Raw genomic sequence first — 20391 nt, forward strand, 5'->3', positions numbered from 1 at the left:
TCACTCTCTTTCATCATAGGTTGATATATAGATTAGAGTTATTTACAAAAGTTGTAGTTAATATCAAAACCTACAAAAGCTTCATACATAATTTTACGGAATTCTGTAGATGACAAAAGTTAGAGGCAAATGAATGTAAATGAATACACAAAATTAATGTAAATGATTTGCCATGCCTGATCATAACCTTACATATTTTTGAATTTCTCATGCAATCTGAACTTCTCTTTTCAAATGTTTGTTTTTATTATTCTTTTTTCAAATATTTGTTTTTCGACTCCACTCTTTTCAAATGTTTGTTTTTATCACTAGGGGCGGAGCAGTATTGCTTTATCTTTAAGAGCGTTCATTTTAAACATGCACTCAAAAATGTTTTAATGAATTTGAAGTTGTAGGTATCTGTCGTCATAGGAACGCATCACAAATAACATTTATGGTTTTATGAGGGTTCTGTAGACAATGATTTAGACTTGTGGAATGCTTTAAAACCTCGATAAAACTAGCAATGTTGCCAGGGATGAGGGACTGATGGATGCATCTCATTTTTCTATAAAGCATTTAAAAGCGGATTTTTTTAAGACATCAATTTAACATTTAAGGCGCAGATTTAATCTAGATGAAGACAGATATTTTCTAATGTAGTATGCATTCAGCGTAATTTTGCTCATATGAACTGTGAAAGTGCTTCACTAACTTGGGAGCAGGCGAAAGCTCGCATAAGAGTGTCAAAGCCAGGAAGAAGAAGATGCATTTGAAGGCAAAATTTCCAGCTCAAAAATTGTTTCTAGTTTCTTGATGGATAGTTCACGTGTAAGATTCTGTTATACAACAATAAATCATCAACAGAAATGAACAACCACTAATCAAGTTTATCCGTGTGGGGATCGTGACGTGTTTGTATGTCATTATCTTTTTCACACGTCTCCACATCCGACGTTGCCGAGTGGAAACTTGTCCAGCATTGGTTGATCGATTGGTGTCACATTACAATGTAAAATGCGTTCCAGCCGGCGTATAATCTGTATCAAATAGCCTCTCATCCCTTCCCGTCTGCACTCACCCCGATGACCAGTCAAGCTGTCAGTTGATATTGAAATAAATTGCTTAATTAGTATTTTAATGTCGTCTAGGCAATACCGCGCGCACCCATGGGTACTGACGCGAAGGATTGCACGTGCCAGTGTTGTCAGATGAAAGTATTGACATAAACGTATCCGCTTCGTTGAAAATAATGGGTATTTGATCGCACTGTTTAAACAGCTGTGGAATGTACTGCCGTAATACGCATAAGAGTCCCACGGTCCATAAGGATTGCATAGACCATGGGACAGTTATGCGTATAATGGCAGTGTAGGCGTTCAAACCTTCACCCAAGCCGATCGATTGGTTCAACGGATGCCTTGGGGCAGGTTTATTACGTTACCAGGGCTAATCTATAAATGGTTGATGGTCATATACTCACTTCCACAGAATACGCCAAAAACATCCGAAATTGCTGCCATTGGGCACCTCGGCTGAATATGAAATGGTCATTTTGACGCTACCGCTGCTCCAGCGATGATTATTTCATCGGCTAAATAGACAAGCAATTGCACTTCACACTTCGAACCTTACACATCTATTAACATTTGGGCACTCCCGACTACCATTCCAATAATGGTGATGGCACTCTTCTCTACCGACACGCGTGCTTATTTCTCTTTCACTTCGAAGGCCCCCACTCTTCCTTTCTTCATTCAAACCTGTGTGGCAACTATAAAGACACAATCGAATTCGCTGTTTCAACTTCCAATGGCTTTGAATATTTATTTTTAGCAAACTTGAAAATTTCACTTCAACACTACGCGACAACGACGACGATGGCGACGATCATCGGTTTTGCATGACACGACACTGCTGTTTGGTGATGTTGAATTGCTTCATTGTGATGGCACGTTTCTTTTTCACATCTCGGCGATGCTGCTGCCGCTGCTTCTCGGATGATTAGTGATTTAATATTTCTTCACCTTTTTGGCTAAACTTGTTTTTTGGTTCAGTTTAACCGGCGAATTTTGCACTTTGATGCAGTGGAATGATTTTTTCGCCGCTTACAATTCCATGTAGAAACACTTGCAAATTTTGTATGGAAAATTTTGGATGATTAGGCTTCTCCTAGACTACCAAGAGGTGGCTTGAGAGGTGATGACACATGAGGAAGAATGGTAGCTGAATCTGCAAAGAGGGAAACATTGTGTACGTTAGTGATCGATTTTAAATTGAATGACAAAGGAATTTCAAGATGATTCGCAATAGTAAATCTGTAAACTGATCTTCTTCAGTACTTAGTTAGGTAGGTTATCAAATTTTTCAACTCAATCAATATATGCCCAAAGGAGAATACCACATACAAACAGACATATCTCTCACATGTTGTTAATCCAACACGCATTTAATGGTATATTTATTTATTTCTTAGTTGGTATCAGCCTGTGGCGCGCAAAGTCAAATCTCTTGCATGCCACAGCTGATGAGTTCGACTCAAAATTGAATGGTTTTTCACTGAAATTCTCATAAACGTAGATTACGCATAAACTGAGTACAACTTCCCTAGCTTTTCTTCAAAAATCTGCTCGAGTATAAGGAAAATCGACGAAAACTATACTAATACTTAGGGCCTGTTCATAAACTACGTAGACAATTTTTTGGGATTCTTGACCCCCCCCCTCCCCCTGCGTAGACAATTGTCCATACAAAATTATTAAAATTTGTATGGGCCGTGGATAATTGCCAACCCCCACCCCCCTAAACTGTCTACGTAGTTTATGGACAGCCCCTTATAGACTGAGTGAACACTCTCGACTCTCCTCATATTCAAAAAGTTTTTCCTGAAAATCGAGAAAACTTTACTACTACTATTACCGCCATCTGTTGAGGGTATTGCCCGTGACTTACTACTACTTATTAAATGTCATCTGTTTTCAACAGTTGAAAAATTAAACATCTTATTATAAGAAATACGTCAGGCCCAGACACTTGTCAAATTGCTAATAAAAACAGCACGTAAAACTCACAAAAGACTCTTAAATTCTAATTAGCATGATCATCATGCTTGGAATATGATTTACCTCACTATCATATCTGCTAATTATTCATTAAAATCTCAACCAGAAACGTGACACCATCCCGCCCGACGGCCAGTTACTCATTCATAATGAACTCCCATGATCACTTTCAAGGAAACAGGGGGGTGTCTATTATTTATGGTCATTATCTTTTTCATTTCAAGACATTTGAATAATACCGCACGTCCTCTGATAAACATCTTCCCAACCTCAAAGACGGCCATGAAAGTGATGCTGCGAGGGGGATCTCATCACCCAGTCATGAATCGTACTTGCCTTGCTTGACCATGCCGTCAGCAGTTGCGCGCGGCGAAACAAAGAATCCTCCATAACGTTAACAAACAAAAAGTGTAATGGATTTGGAATTGAACACGAACCCGGTTTGTTTACCTCGGCTTTGGATATTCACACGTCATGATCACCATGCAAGTTCCAGTGGGTTCATTTTCATGCAAATCATCACCCTTGCGCACTAACTGGAATGTTCTCCCGATTATTGGAAAATTTCCACCTAACCTTCTTCCTTCCCTTCTTGTTTCGCTCTATTGCTTCTAACGATGGGAAAAGTAACGCTGATTGATGTCTCGTGCAGCCTATAGACTCATATGAACAAACACCAAAGGTAAGTTCGTACCGTTTATATGTAACTAGGTATGAACTACAATGCGGAGCAGACGTTTTTCGACGAACACATGTCTGTAGAAATCGACTTTTGTTTAAACACGGGTACGGGATGCCCTTGCACCTTTAACGGCCGCTAGAACTAGAGTTCAAGCCAGCTGAGCTCACTCAGTAGTTGTGTTTTGGCAGAGGGTTGCCGCATTGTGTCGGGAAAAATTTCACAACCAATTAAAATAGCGGCATTCGAGAGGGGGAAAAATAAGCTTTGCTCAGGTCGTAAAGCCAATCAGCGATTCAACAGCTTGTTGCATTGTAAGATGGGGCGCTTTCGTAATCAATAGTGAATTTTCTGGAAGTGGCACGTACCTCACATCTGCACATGGCATTGCAGGGTAACTGTATTTTCTTAATATCTTCATCACAACACGAGCATTTCTGAATTCAGCTAAATAAACCGAACCTTCTTTAGAAATCCCTCTAATCTGTTTGAGTGCATTAAGGAATTTTCTGGTACCACAAGTACTGCAGGCATAAAATGGACCTCAATTAGTGGTCCTTAGGAGGGACGGCCCTAGTGTAGTGGTAAACATCCATACTTCTCACGTCAAAGTCACGAGTTCAAATCTCATCCCTGTACAAGTCACGAATGACCCAAGAGTGTTAAGGGGACTATAATAGAGTTAAACGATATTGGAGGTTTCACTCACTCACGTTGGTGAAGATTGTGATGTGCATTGAACTGATTTCTATAATGTTTACGTTCGGTGAATTGTTGAACTAAGTGTGTGTTTTTCCAATGCACTACTATGACTAGTAAGTCATCTAAATTGTTTTTAGTAAGCCAGAACTAATTATTGGCATATTGACTGAACTCTAGTAGTATTGCAAGTTTTATCTACTATTTAAAGCATTCTATGTCCAAATCATGGGCAACAAGGCTGTGATAAAACCAAAATTGCTATTTGGAAATTGGTTCTTCCAAATGTGGAAATAATCCTCTAGATATTTATTTCCATGATGACCTCCAACTGCTCAAGATAGATTACAATGAGTAAAAACCGAATTGAGGGATGCTACAACCCAAGTAACAATTCAAGCTGAACAGTAAGAACAAAGGCTGATTATTGGTTGATTTAAGGTGTACAAACCTGATTAACATCAAACTGAATATATAGTTGATTAGTAGTGTATGAAGCTAATTGTATCCCCATAATTCAACCTCAATAAGTTAGCTGATCTAAAGATTGAATAAGCCTTAATTTAGCTTAACACTACTCCACAAATCAGCAATGCACTACAAATATTTTGATAGCTCGTTGCATTTCCGGCATTTTAGCTCTACTAAATTCACTGCCTACCTTTCTAATCCCAAGCAGTGGCTGAAGTAGATACAAGGTAGAGGAGCTTTTTAGGAATAGCTGCTGGTAGAAGTGGACTGTGACGACGTAGGAAGTATTAACATTTGTATTTCTTGCTATATTGCACTGAATTTTCAAACAGCATTCCAAATAAAAACTCAATTATCGCACTTAAATAGCTTCCACATGAACATCGAAATAAATCGGGCACTTGTGTCCACATTGTGTTCACTACACTTGAAAATGAGAGGAATATTTTACTGTCGTCAATTGTTGTTTACAATTCTGCATTGCTGTATAATACTCTTCCGGTTGCTGTAATTCAACTTAAATTTGACGTGTTTCAAGTTAATGATCATACCTTTTGCCACACATATGCTTGAGTGGTCCAGTAGGTATGATTGATGCCTGTGAATCAACGACTGCCGGTTCGAATCCCGAAATGCAAAGGTAATTTTTAGACTTATAATAACAATACAAATATGTACATCCATTAAATCAGCACCTTGCTGCAGTCCCATAAAAATATATAAGATATGAAGCGGTCTTCTATTATTTTTTTTCTAAATAGATACAGGCTGAACAAGGGTTGGAAAAGACTGTAATTAAATGCCTTAAAAAGCTTATAATTTATATGACTGTTAAGCTTTCGGCTGATTAAAATCACCAGATTTAGATGTTTAAAAGCTGAACAAAGGTTAACGTGGTCTATGTACAACAATTATTCAAATTAAGGCTGAATTAAAATCGATTGAACAACACTTGTTAAGCATCAAATTGTTACTTGGGAAACCATATTAATTGGTGATTGATCAAGCATATTGGGTAGGAAATATTGATGAAAATTAATATAACACTTCTATTAACAAATTGGCAAGTATGTGAACAGATTTAGTTTATTTAGTTTAAATGTGTGTTAAATTAAAAGCGGGCTAGGAAAAAAATAATGAACAAAAATGGTTTGCCGCAAGTACCTATTTTTATTTCAAATAAAATAGATTCAATTCATAGAGGGCCCGCAATAAAAAATAGACCAGTGCCCAAAGCGTGGTTAAGACGGCCCTGTTCGTAATATATCCGGTCCTGAAGAAACGTGCTGAACTTTTTGGCTCAGCTCTGGTACTCTCTTCGGTCCCAAGCTAATCGATTCACCCTCGAAACATAGGAAATCCCCGAACCCCTCGAAACATAGGAAATCCCTGAACGCCAAACTTTCATTGAGAATTAAAACAAACATAGTGTAGTACTAGAATTTCGACAAGAATGGGGTACGTTAATCGATTTGCTTGGGACCAATAGGCTAGTCAAGTAGTGAGCCAATGATTTTCCTCTAGAATGCAGGATCAACATTGTAATGAGAAGTAATAGGGCCTTCAGTTGGAATGCGTAATGCTCTCTGTAGAATGATAGTCATCTTTAATCGAAAGGCATTTGGTATTGGTTCAGCCCCTTAACGCAATTCATTCAAAACGATGATATAAATAATTCTATCGATCGTCATTTGCTACTTATGAGATGGATAATAACTAGGTAGGTCATGACATTTCAAGCACATTTCCTAACAGTTGGTGGAAGGTCATTTTGGATTCAAGCTGCTGCAAGCAGTCGATCATTTATTAGCTACGTTGTGGGTGATTTGCCTATAATTAATATCGGTGGTTGAGGACTACCTTACCCCGACCCAGCGGGCTCAGTGCCAGATCAGACAATTGAAGGAGCTGCTCTCGTAGGCTCGCATAGACCTAGAGCAGCGTGATACTGAAATTCTAAGAAATCCAAAGATGTTGTTGTGCTGCAGCTCGTTCAGTTCCCCGGAGGAACGTTCAAACTCCAGTGACGCAGTAATGGTGCGGGAGGACACCACCAACGATCCAAACACGCCCAGCTCTCAGGGCATTTCACCGATTGTGGATCAATGTATCCATGTTAATATCGGTGGATTTTCACACTACTGTCACTGTCTACTCTGTGCAGACAAACGAGGTGGAAGCATAGCCATCACTAAAAGTGATGTGATTATGTGATTTTCCTTGATTTGTTTTCCGCCGATCTTGTTTTTCGTACTGAGTACCAATGCTCCCGCCGTCAGTGAGACAGCTCCCACACCTGGACCCACACTATCGACCCATCAGCGGCTTTACTTCATTTCCGATGGATCAGAGATTTTATGCCTCAGAAAATCCCGACGGCGCCGACTGGGATTGAACCCAGGCCCTTTGGAGTGTTAGCCAGTCACGCTTACCACTACACCACGGCGCCGCTATCGGTGACATTGACCACAACTTTGTATACACTTGAGCTGGAATTACCCACATGCATTTTGGTTGTCTGGGCAGGCCTTTTGCATCAGCTTCCATAGCCTTATGGTTCCAATCCTGACATTTGATGGATCATCTTTACAGATGTCATGATTGAGCTCTGGAGTTCTTTTGGTCTTTTTAGCATTCAAATCATACAAATTAACTTAATGGACCTTATAAGTCAAATCCGCAAGCCTTTTAGGCTATAACCAGTATACTTGTGTACCTTTTGATACGTAAGACCTCCGAGCTTGTAAGAAATCCTGGTGCTTATTAGACAAATATAATAATATTTTGAAGCAAGTCATGTTCAGAAATCTTGATGTATAAATCCTGAGGTTACAGAAGAAGTACATTATGAGCCAAACCTGTTGCACTTCTGAAGTTAACCCGTAAACTTTCTGAAGTATACTCATAGGGCCTCTGAACTTAACTAGTAAGATATCTAATATGACTTCCAGATTTAACTTATAATATCTCAAGGCCTTCCTTAGCTCATTCAGTATGAGCCCAACGCAATTCTTAATAGCACAACTTCAAATGTTTATTTTGTTTACTCGTAGAAAATACGACCACATCATGAACGAAACCAGAAAATTATCACTTACTTTTAAATGCCTACTAAACAACAAAATTGATTTGCAATACGTCACCCGGAAGCCCATTAAATTTCAATTTATGTTAGAATTTTACTGCTTTTTGATTTGCATCACCCCAGTGTAAATAGTTACCTGCGTTCAATTAAGAATTCACTCAGCCTTCACCCGATCATTCAGCAAGCATGTGAACGAATCAGCAGCGCAAACGCAAATTTTAACTCACTCCAAATGTACTCAAGAGCGCCGAACAATTAAACACCCATCATCGCGAGATTAGGTCGCTTTTGGTTTAATTAAACGATTGACGTACCGTGTCGAATATCTACAGTCGCACTCACCATCGCCGCCACCGACTCTTGATTGATTGGAGAAGCTCACGTGCCACCATCAAACAAGCACATAACGACGACGCACCTTACCGGTGATTACTCGCTGTTGAGCTCGAGCTGCGACGAGGTCAAGATCGTCGTCGTCAGTGTGGTAAAGCGTTCTTGAGTATCCACCATAAGTCAACCTCCAAAGCTGATGAACCTTACAGTACATCTTCAATGAAGATCGTACTAGCAATGCTATCCGACTGACTTCTATCTGATTCACGTCTTGAGCTCTCACACCCTGCTGCAGCATGTGTTGTCAGCCGGGCACTGTATTTTCCAACCCCCTGCGAAGGAAGCCTGTGGCATTGAGGAGAATCCCGCACAAAAAATACCCTATTCGCAGATATAATAAATTTTACAGCTGAATGTCGGTCAGTACACTTGTGCATCGCTTGTCTGTCATTAGCCTTACTGCTTTGTGGCAGCCGTAGGTACCTACATTCGGTTCACAGTCACCATGACCATAGTGTTGCACTATGCGTTGCGAGTACTAACCTCTACTTCTCTTCAAGATGATGGTACTATTTTACGATCGCCCATTTGCCGCTGCAGTTAAAAAGTATCTGTTGAAGCAGTTGATGCACGCACAAGCGACAGCGAGTCTCTCGACGAAGAGGTATGAAAATGTTATATTTAAAAATGGTCATGTCCAATGATTTAAAAAAAAAACGACGGCATTACGTTGTCGTCTGTCGTCGGGTGGCTCTGGTGATGCTATGGCCTAACCCAACAACGAAACTTTCAACGTGGAATCACTTTCATTTCGTTTTCGTGGCACGGTGGCCGATTTTGCCGACCGCCACCGAATGCATAAAAATTATGAAATTTATTGGAAGATGCAACGGTTGTAGAAATCGGTAGCGGCTTCAGGTTATTACGGAATATTAATTGGATGAAACGTGATTAGCTTTGGAAATCATTTTATACTCAATTAGCTTATCAATGGATGAATGTGCAAAATATAGCAACTTTATCAGCAGTCGTTGATCTTGAGTACGGATTTCTAACACAGCTAGTGACTACATGAGCCGAGAACATTTTCATTATTTTTTGGAAGATGTACGGATCGACAGCTAAATTTGTTTCATCCGTTCTTCTTATCGTCGCATGTTTATCCCTGAGAAAATCCACGCCATATCTCTGTTACATTTTCAAAGAGACGTATCTGCTTTTGTAAAAAAATTCAAACGTCAATTTTTTGAAACTCTTGTTTGCTTGTCACCCTTGGCCGTTTTTTTTTTATTGACGTAGAAATTATCAATATGGCCCGCCATATGCCGTCAGCTGAGCACCACTGCAAAGTGGTCCAGAAGCACAAATTTCAGGAACAACAATTAAGAAGTACAATTTAATATATATGTTGCTTACATTGGTCTTCGGCAACATGCTTCAATGAACTCTCACACCCCGTAAGAAAATTTACATGTCAGAAAAGTTTTGAATCACTCCGGAAAGTACTGAATCATACTAGAAAGATTGTAATCTCTTCCGGAATGAACTGAATCACTCTAAGAAAGTTTGAAATCACTTCAGAAAGTACTGAATCACTTCAGAAAAGCTCGGAATCCCTTCGGATAGCATTGAATCACTTTAGAAAATTTCGCATTCACTTAGGAAAGTACTGAATCATTCCAAAAAGTCTGTAATAATTTGCGCAAGATCGGAATCACGTCGAAAATAATTGAATCATTTGGAATGCACTGAATCACTTCAGAAATGTTGAAATAACGAGAGATGAACTAGCCTAAGGCTAAAAATCTATTTAATAAAGCTTTAAAAAAAAAAAGTTGAAATAACTTCGGAATATACTGAATTATTGCAGGAATGTTTGGAATCACTTCGGAAGTACTAAATCGCTTCAAACAGTTCATAATTACCATTATTTTATATTCAAAGTGTTTTTATGTTACTTCATACGCGAAGTTAACGATTTTCAGAGTTGGTTGGAAATGCTAACATGAAGCTTTAGTGTGATGATTTATTAGCTAGAGAATGATCTTTAGAAGAGGGTAGGTGGATAGTTCCGTTAGAGTACGGCAGTATGAAAATTGAATAGAAGTTGAAAATGAGCGAAGGGCCATTAATGCGACAGTTTTTAAAGATAGACGTACATTTTGCCTAACCCGTACGATGTACGCGGGGACTTGAAGTATGTCTTCAAGTCCACAGGCAAAAATGTGCGTCCCTCTTTTTGCTCATAAACTGACTGCGGCTGTGGAATAGTTCTAGCGACGTTTTCATCACTACCTAAAGCCCCACGTTATGAACATCTTCGACATGGAGAATCACGAAAAACTTTTAGATAGAACTGAAATCAGGGCGGAACAGCTTTTATAAACAGTGACTTCTCTCGATGATTTCTAGGAATTCAAGGCACGTTCACGCAAACCAACATTACCTTCGGGTAGGGGAAGTCTTACTCTACCTGATGGTATTGTTGATTTGCGTGGGCCGAGCATTAACTTTCAAGACATCATCGAAAGAAGTCATTGTTTACAAAAGCTGTTACGCCCTAATTCCAGCTCTATCTTGACTTATGAAAAGGGTTTATTACCGAGAACATACCAATTTTCTAAACATCATTTTTAACTATATCTCAAAAACGGCTACGTTTAAGATGTTGGTCACCAGGATCATTTGGATTTACTCTTTTCTAAAAAATCATATTCAATTATTCTTATTCATTCTAATTAATCAAATTTGAAAAAAATCATGAATAGGAACTTTTTCATTTTTAGCTGCTCCATCTTGGATAAACCTTTATAAATTGTCTTATGACATAAGGTCATCGCTGAAAAAAAAAATGATAAAAATCGTACGTTGGAATGAAGATAATACACATTTTATTTATATTTTTACTAGCTGAGTGTGCCCGGCCTTGCTCGGAACTCAATATTAGCTTGAGTTTATGCGTCAATTAAAAAAAACATGATTGTAGTGCATCCACTTTGATGTGATATCAAAATTATTTTTTTGCTGTGTTGATTAGTTATCGAGTTATGCAGAAATTTCCGTTCCATTTGTATTGAAGCCCCCCCTTAAAGAGGGGGGAGGGGTCTTGAACCATCATAAGAACCTTTCCCTGCCCCAAATATCCCTGCATACAAATTTTTCAAGCCGATCGGTTCGATAGTTTCCGAGTCTACAAGGGTCAGACAGACAGAAAGAAAGAAATTCATTTTAATATGATAAAAAATCAGATAGATTTTCAAAAATTCAACAATTGTCTTTCAGTGTTTATTTGTTTCCTTTAAAGTCCAATCAATTTTCTACAACTTCTTCTCAGACATAATGTTGATAAAATAAACGCTTTAGAGTTAGAATTTTTCGGAAAAATAGTCTTGAGTCAAAATATTTTTCGTGATCTGTAAAAAAATCATAATCTCCAATGCTGAAAACATGTTGAAAGTTGCATTCCGATCGGAAAGAGTCGTGCCAGATTTAGACTTTTGACGTAGGACTACGTCTTTGATTTCTATATGGGGGTACACTTTGTGAAAACCGAAAATGGAACATGTAACAAATTAAGAAAGATTTTGAACGTTAATAACTCAGCTGCCCCTGGTCCAATTTCAATAATTTTATCACCAATCGATCATAAATATGGCTACGCATCGATAACAATGCTTTTGAATGTTGATTTTCAACAAGAAACTATTGAAAAACTGGTAAATGTCCAGCATTATCCAAAAGCGTCGCATTAACTAAAAAATCCACCAACTACCTACATGCATATGCTGCTTCCCCAGCACAGTCGTCAGAGAGTAGTAAGTAGACGAAACAAGTCGAAGTGGCATTCGCCTCCGATCCTCGGACGCGTGCGAATAGGGAGGATGGAATTGCGTAATAATGTGCACACTCATCGCCATACTCAGAACCACACGCTCCCAACGACCACATCACTGTGTGGTGGTGTTCGGTCGTCGAAATTAGTAGCAGCAGTAGCAGCAGTAGCAGTACTTTCGGCGTGTGGCGTTGAAAATTGTTCTCCAGTAAATACGAAAGGCTGCCTGCAAGCAGCGAGCTGCAGAGCCCACATAAGCAACCATCAAAGGAGGAAGAAGCTGCACCGCTATGCTATGGATCGGAATCAGTAGCTCTTCGTGAGTCGCTACGGGTCGGTCATTTATGCCAAGCGTGTCACCCTCGCTCCAAACGACATACAGCTCGACAGCCTCATCCGTGTTGAACACCCAGCTCAGAATTACTCAACCATCACTACAAAACGGTCCTTTTCAGGGTCACCAAAAATTTGTTAAAGAGTATTATTTGGACATTGGTCAAGGTCATCAGTTCCCGCAAGCAGCTAGCTATCAAGGCTCAACCTGTCTATAGAAGGTGTGGAATTGTAGGCCTGAATATATTGGTGCAATTAGATTTTCCTAGGCTTTCATTCCGCACGATTCGTTTCTTTCGTTTAATCAATTACCCTTGTAGTGACGTCAAAAAGATTGTTTCAATCGGCGCTTACTTATGAAATTTAATGTGGATTATGGAATTTTTTGTATGTTACAAAAATTTATGAATGGTTTGCCTCTAAAAGCTCGTCGTGCTCAGCTCAGCATCACTCAACCATCACTACAAAATGATCCTTTTCAGAACCACCATAAATTTGTTAAGAGTATTATTTGGACATTCGTCAAGGTCATCAGTTCCTGCAAGCAGCTAGCTATCAAGGCTCAACCTGGTATCTATAGAAGTTGTGGAATTGTAGGCCCGAATGTATTGGTGAGATTAATCATCGTCCTACCATTTTCCAGAACACGCTGGTAGGAAGTGTTAAAAATCCATATAGAATTTGAGAGATGTGAGAATAATTCGCTTTGAGTGTATATCAAATCCCCAGGAAGCAAATAAAATCAAATTTGTGAGAAAATTAGTTTTCACGAGTTCAATCTCTCGAAGTCCCTCCTTTTTTACATATTCTGCACAAACGATACTTTCCGCCCCGCCCCATTCATATAATTCGGAAGGAAATCCTGTGAGGGGTGAATTGAATACAATACCAAAATGCACAAAACTTAAAAATTCATAAATAACAAAAAAAAAAAAATCAAAATACACCTTTTAAAGTCGGGTAGATGAATCGAAAATACTCAAGTTGACAGTACCTTGGATTCTCTTCATCAACTTTCTCTTTGAAATAAATACTACAAATTTGATACGCTTACAAATAAAAAACGGAAAGAGTTAAGATAATTGATGATTGATCAATTAAAAGAACTAAATGTTCACATTTGTTCCGTCCACTAGCGGTCCTACGTCAAGCTTCCGTTCGTGCCCCTACGTACAGACCCTTCTACTTTTTTTCTGGTAGATTTCGCCTGGAAATGCTCCTGAGGATTATGAGCGGAAAAATTAAGAAATCGCCTGCAGTCATATGCACAACGTCAAACATACTTTTAACATAATACTGTGTATCAGAAACACATGTTTTTTTTTTTTTTGGTTTGTCGATCTTGTTTTCCGTGCTGAGCACCAATGCTACCGACGTGGCAGGAAGGCAGCTCCCACACCTGGACCCTACCTATCGACCCATCAACTCATGAACCGGGGACCAACGGCTTTACTTCCCATCCGAAGGAAGGCGTGATCAGAGATGTTATGCCTCAGAACATCCCGGCGGCGCCGACTGGGATTGAACCCAGGCCTGCAGGGGTGAGAGGTAATCACGCTTACCACTACACCACCGGCTCCGTTAAACACATGTTTTATCATTCAGCAATTTACCACTGCTTAGCATGTCACCATGATCGGTAAACGTCATGGTCATGGATAAATGCTGTACAGTAAACAATGTGAAGTGTGCAACATTTGGAAAACTACCCTAAACGAAAAAAAAGTTTCAGCAAACAGAAACAATCCACTCCAGCTCGAAGAATTCCAGCAATGTTCTGTAGCTGTAACAGATGAAAAACAAAAAAGTACCACCAGTCCATTGTGAATCGTGTGACTGGCTTACTACCGGAGCTATCTTCCTTGTTGATTTATACTGTACATGTACATGCCTTCATCGTTGTTTATTATCACATTTTAGCGCTGTTTACTAAGGGTTTTTTTTGTAATTGTTTTGCTTATATGCACATACAGCGAGCTAGCGTGCAGACGTACGAACGTAAAGCTTTAATGAATATGGGTACGGTAAGCAACAGCTGCCAATCGGATGGAATGAGTTCATACACAATGATAAATTCATTGTGAGCTATGAACTACTTTGGGCTACCGACACGTGTACGAGGTTTGCAAAAAGTCTGGATAGAATATGTACTATTTTTATGGAGATATGATAAATGAGCCTATTGGTCAGTCATGCAGTTATTTAGAAGACAATTATAGCTTGATCGTTCCACATGGTCCAGTTTTTCATAATGAGAGAAAATTCACATCCAGTATACTGTCAACTCTTCACAACTTGATGTTCACTAGCTCGATATCAAGTTATAGTCAAAATTAGTCCCGCTGCAATATTGAGATGTAGAGAGTTCACTGTAATCGCAATGCAAATAACAAACGGAAAACTGCAATGCTGGTACACATCACCAGGACAGGAACCTCCCGCTATCAACTCATCGGAAACATCGTGGTTCGGGGAAGTATTGTGCAAAAGCTACACTCTGCTAGTCACCGTATCAGACTCAATTAATGCAAATTGCATTCTGATGGTATGACGCTTTTTTTTTGCAATCTTTAGGTAGCTCTATCATCGCGGTGTGTAACACAGGGCTTTTTAGGATAATACTATTGTGCAAGCTTTGATGATCGTCAGTTCTGTTTTGCCTTCTCTGCATCAATTTCTCTTTTCGCGTGATGTCTGATGTCATTCAAGCTGATGTGGGTTTTTTCCCGGTTTATGCCATATGTACTATGCTCAATTAAAATGAAGCGAGAGTGACAGTGCCCTTCACGGTGGTTTACTTAAAAAAACGTTAAATGTCATTTATATTTGACGGGTTGCACTATAAAAGGCTGGATCAATACCGATCGATACCGAAATTTGAGCTTATCTGCTTGTAATCTTAAACGTCACTGGTCTTTCTTAGATTAATTGGGACTTTCTACTGAAAAATCGCATTTTTTGGCACTCAGGGATGGAAAGTGTCACTTTTCGACACTGTTTTGAATAACATAATTATCTACTTCCTAACTTGGTCTCGAAAAGTACTACTTTTCAGCACTCAGTGCTTAAAAATGTTGTAAGCAATTCGATGCAAAGTTTGATCAACTCATCTTAGATTTTGGCAATATTTTTCTACGGGTAAGCATTAGGGTGGTTCAAAAATTCGAATTTGCTCCACCGAGCTCATTTGATTCCAAATTAGGTCCTGAGCATTCTTCCAAAATTTGAGCTCATTTGGATGCGAACTCATACTGCACTAGCCTTTTCAAGTTTATATGGGAAATAGTATGAGAAAAGTGAACTTTTCATCCTCATCGTCCTAGCCTTATATGTAATGATTTATGCGTAAGCTTGCTGTGTGTATTTATGTAAAATTGATATGCAAGTTGTTGCTGCGAAAATTTGTCATAAGTATAGATAGCAAAAATATCCATAATTCAATATGGTGAAGGTCGTGGACGATGAGAACAAAAAGTTCTGTTTTCCCATTGTAATTCCCAGATAAAATTCAAAGCGCTAGTGCAGCATGGGTTAATTTGGAATCAATTGAGCTTCATGGAGGTGAATCGATATTTTGAACCTCCCAGTAAGTATTCTATGTGTATTTATCGAAAAGTTTTTTAACTGCAACTTGCCTGAAAACTACTATTAAAATGTCAAGGAAATAAATTATTAATTAATATCGAAGCCGGTAACAACAGCCCTGGGCTGGTTCGTCTCCGCTTCACGTTAGATTGATTTATTGCTTTCTGGTCAATAATTAATCTTGGAGTGTTAATCCTTGACTGTATCGCTAAAATAACTTTTAACTAATTTTTAAAACCGTTCGGGGACATGTTTTCCCAAATGGGAAATTTATGTAACATATGAAAAAATCCAAAAAAGAAATTCTATCAGTTTACTCGGGACAACTTGCACACAGGTGAAGTTCTTGTTGCGGCTGACTTTTCCGAAAATTATTCGTCTGTGTTCCAGGACAGCGTACAAGTTGTTCACTATAATAACCTGCAAGCCCGTCCACCCATTTGCTGCCTATTTCTTGGAGCGAAGAAAGGTTATTCCTTTAAACTGTATTATGATCTCTTACGTCCTTGAACGTAGCACGCTTTCCAGAGGCAGTTTGTAAGAGTTTCTGAAATCTCGGCTCCCAAAGTTAATATAAATTATATAATTTTCTGACGGTGCTGGTTCACAGTATAAAAACCGATTCAATGTGATGAAATTCTCTGACTCTGACTTCGGGATTCCAGCTGAGTTGCACTATTTTTGCAACGGTACACGGTAAAGGCCCATGTGAAGGATTAGGTGGTACATTGAAAAGGTTGGCGACAAGAGCCAGTCTGCAGGGCACACCTATACAAACACTAAAAGAGTTGTACGAATGGGTGCTTTCAAATTTTATCCTGAATGTCCAATTTGTAACATCAGAGCAATGCAGTGAAGAAAAGAAGAATTTAGAAACCATATTCGGTTTGGCACGATCCATTTCTGGAATTCGCGGAATGCATTCAGCAACTCCTACAACCGACGGAACGGTTTTTATTATATTTTTTCTAGCTCGTTTATTTGTTAGTTTCAATCGTGTTAGCTTTACGGAGCCGATAATTCATTTAGTTCTAAAAAAAGGGGAGGAGCTTGGGGTAGGGTTTCGTTGTCTCATCAGAGCGATGTTGACAGTATGAACGGTAGTGTGATTTTAGATTCGTCTGGAGTTCGACCGGCTTTGGTGACCAGTGGGCTACGTTTTTATGAAAACGGTTTCATGTTCAGTAACGGGTTCAAATTACAAAATAATTTCAAAGCCTAACCAAAATTCATCACGTAAGCCGAAGACAAATCGAAGAAAGAAATAAACGTATGTATGTATTTATGTATGTTGCCCATCAATAAACGATCGTATGTAATGGATATAATCTGTCCAATAAATGGAATAAAATACCAACATTCTTAAACGAAAGCATTTGGTAAAATGAATTTTGTTTTAAAAGTTGTTGTCTTGAAAATTCAATACATCCCAAACGACAACTATTCTTTTCTGTCGATAAGTGTAGTATTGTTAGCGGTCACAGTAGTTGACACATTTTCTGTGATAATCGACTGCCTTTGCCTCCGACACTTGCAAAACAAGCTATCATAGTGCAGTACCAAACTAAAATGTCATATGACAGTCTCTTTCATAAGACACTGTCACCGAAGACCGTCACGAATGTTTTTCTCAAAATAAGAGCTGCTGATGTTGTGCTTGTGTGAATTCTGAAAATAGCAAGCAACGATGTCCTAGTAATAACATTTATGGTTTAATTTACACCAAATTGAGGAATTAGAACGAACAACATGACATATGATAGTTATTTGACAATTTTCTTTTTGCTCGGATGTTATTCTATCGTTGTTTTGTGAGAGAGACGACGGTAGAGCATGAGTGTACGAATACAAACTGACTGTCGTGCACGATAACGAAGCGAGTGTAGTAAAAAACGTCAACCGTTTCATCCCTTGATCATATGTAAAATAGTCTGCACTGTAACTGGAAAGTACCCATTAATGAGTTTTCATACATTTTGAAGTAAAGTAGGTTAACCCATTTAATTATCAAAAAATCACCCATTAATAGGTAAATAAAACCCATATATGTGTAATTGTTACCCATTAGTGGGTAAATGTTTCTCATTAATGTGTATTTTTTACCCATTTAATGGGTTTACCTACTTTACTTCAAAATGGGTGAATTTGTACTCATTAATGGGTACTATAATGTTAGAGTGTGCTGTTCATTTGGGCGTCGTTGAAATTCGAAAACAGTAGGGACATTTTGGGAAATTTTCATTTAATGTTTTCATCTGAAAAACATGCAAAGTTGGCAACACAAGAGAACAAATCACAATTTTGCATTCGGTTTGATAGAAAGTTGAAAGGATCAGATTTTTAGTAAAGTTTCAGATTTCGTCGTTTTTAACGGATTTCATGAAGAGACCAACTGTCTGTATCGAAGCATTTTGGAGTAAACGAAAAAAAAAACTTAAAACATGTTATCTTTACAATTCAATATCACCTAAACGGAGAATGTAGCTTTTTTTGATAGGTGATTCTTATGTTAACAACTCCGCTGAACATTTTGGCGTCATAAGATTTTGAAAAAAAAAAGTGAGGGCATTTTGAGATATTTGCATGTTAAGTTGTCAAATGCGAAAATCGCAAAGTTGACAATACTGGAGAAAATATGTAATCATACACACTACTAAAAAGTCATGTAAATTTCGTTTCCCTGAGACCGACACATGTAAGCGGGCCTTTTGACATAAGAATCAGTTGAAAGAAACGTGAAAATCAATTCAATCAAACATTCTCTTCGTCGACTAGCTGATGTTTCGGTTTGAGAACACTTAATTTTACACGAAATGTTTGTTTACGTTCTATGATTTACGTCCAATATGGATTACGTCTCGTGTAAAAGTAGTTTTTTCTAAGTGTGTACCATTCGATTAAACGTCCAAAATCCTCACTAACACCGTGCCCCTATGCCGTGTGTACCTTTAATGGTTGCAGAGAAATAACTACTTTTACACGAGACGTTATCCATATTGGACGTAAATCATAGAACGTAAACAAATATTTCATGTAAAATTAAGTGTTTTCAAACCGAAACATCAGCTAGTCGACGAAGAGAACGTTTGATTGAATTGATTTTCACGTTTCTTTCAACTGATTCTTATGTCAAAAGGCCCGCTTACATGTCTCGGTCTCAGGGAACCGAAATTTACATAACTTTTTAGTAGTGTGTATATAACATTGAAAACTGGTGTTTATTATAAATCGGTAAAAAAGAAGGTGATATACAGCGGCGTGGAGTAGGCTGATTGGCTTAAGACTTTGAATTTGTCAATATTGGTCCATAATAAGTTATTCCAGTAATTTTGGCTTAAATAAGAGAGGGTCGATACAACTGGCTCGGTCACTTGAGATGGAATAACCCCTATTTCATAAGTTGAATGATCACATCTCAGCCCGAGATAGAAGTTTCAGCAGGTTCAGTTCAAGTAAGCGAACATCTGATAAGCTCAGGGATTGAAAATAAGTTCAGGGAACTTCGAAAAAAAAAACAGGGTCAATCTTCTCCGATTTGCATGAAATTTTGCATAATTGTTTGTTATGATCAATCATTCATATTTGACGTAAATTAGGCCATTTTGAAAAAAAAAATCCTTATGGCATATTTGATATTTGTAGCAAATCATAGCTCGTAAACGTCACTTCCAAATGAATTAACGTCTGAAACAAAATTATAGGGAAAATTATTAATTTTCTGATCTATATTCTTTATATATTATTTCACACGGTAAAAAAAATTCTGTGATTTTGAGAAAAAAAAAAACATAATAAAAACTTAAATAAATAAAGCCCTGTCCAATATTACAAGCTGAGAAAATTAGAATTCAAATTCATGTTTATATATTTGATCTGACATTTGACTGATTCATTGAATCATCGAATAATCAATTGTAATTGTTTCAAATAGTGTATTATCTAGTTGATATGGAACTTTGCAAAATATTTGCACTTTATCGCAGCTGCACGATGACCAGCAACATTATCTACAAGTGGCAAAGGTGGAATTTGGATCCATGAACATCTACAAAGTCCTTTTATCCTTCTTGAAATTATTCTTAATTTCTAAAAGTTCCGTCAAATTTTCTTAGCACCATTATTTTTGTTTTCTTACTATCTCATATCATACTCGATTTTTTGCAAATTTCAGGAAAAAAACGTGATTCATTTCTTGAAATTTTCCATGGTCAAAACAAGGATCTGAAAAAAAAATACGCAAATATTTGAAATAACATCCAGAGATACGTTTACTGATTCAGTGCCAGGTTTTTCCATTTGTATCAAGTTCTTGTTTCAGACGTTCCCAAGAGCC

The 20391-nt window shown here is 38.2% G+C and overlaps 2 protein-coding genes across 3 annotated transcripts in view; one reads left to right on the forward strand and one right to left on the reverse strand.

The window, feature by feature from the left end:
- Window positions 1-20391, forward strand: part of TM9SF3 (transmembrane 9 superfamily protein member 3) — a 236461-nt gene that overhangs the window by 79382 nt on the left and 136688 nt on the right. The window contains exon 9 of one of the 2 annotated variants that reach the window (XM_065218008.1): window positions 12381-12393. The exons of the other annotated variant lie outside the window; for it this stretch is intronic. The gene's annotated coding sequence lies outside the window, so the exon portion shown is untranslated. Of the gene's footprint in view, window positions 1-12380; window positions 12394-20391 lie in introns of those variants that run through there. 2 annotated transcript variants of the gene reach the window in all.
- Best2 (bestrophin 2) overlaps window positions 1-20391 on the reverse strand; it is a 76076-nt gene that overhangs the window by 37661 nt on the left and 18024 nt on the right. Inside the window, exon 2 of the mRNA XM_065217993.1 lies at window positions 1463-2211. Coding sequence (XP_065074065.1) covers window positions 1463-1533 — 71 coding nt within the window. The 5' untranslated portion in view covers window positions 1534-2211. The remainder of the gene's footprint in view (window positions 1-1462; window positions 2212-20391) is intronic.

The sequence above is a fragment of the Ochlerotatus camptorhynchus genome, unplaced genomic scaffold, assembly GCF_037179485.1.
Source record: "Ochlerotatus camptorhynchus isolate MF236.1 unplaced genomic scaffold, CSIRO-AGI_Acam_v1.1 ptg000082l, whole genome shotgun sequence".
In the NCBI taxonomy this organism is placed as follows: Eukaryota; Metazoa; Arthropoda; class Insecta; order Diptera; family Culicidae; genus Ochlerotatus; species Ochlerotatus camptorhynchus.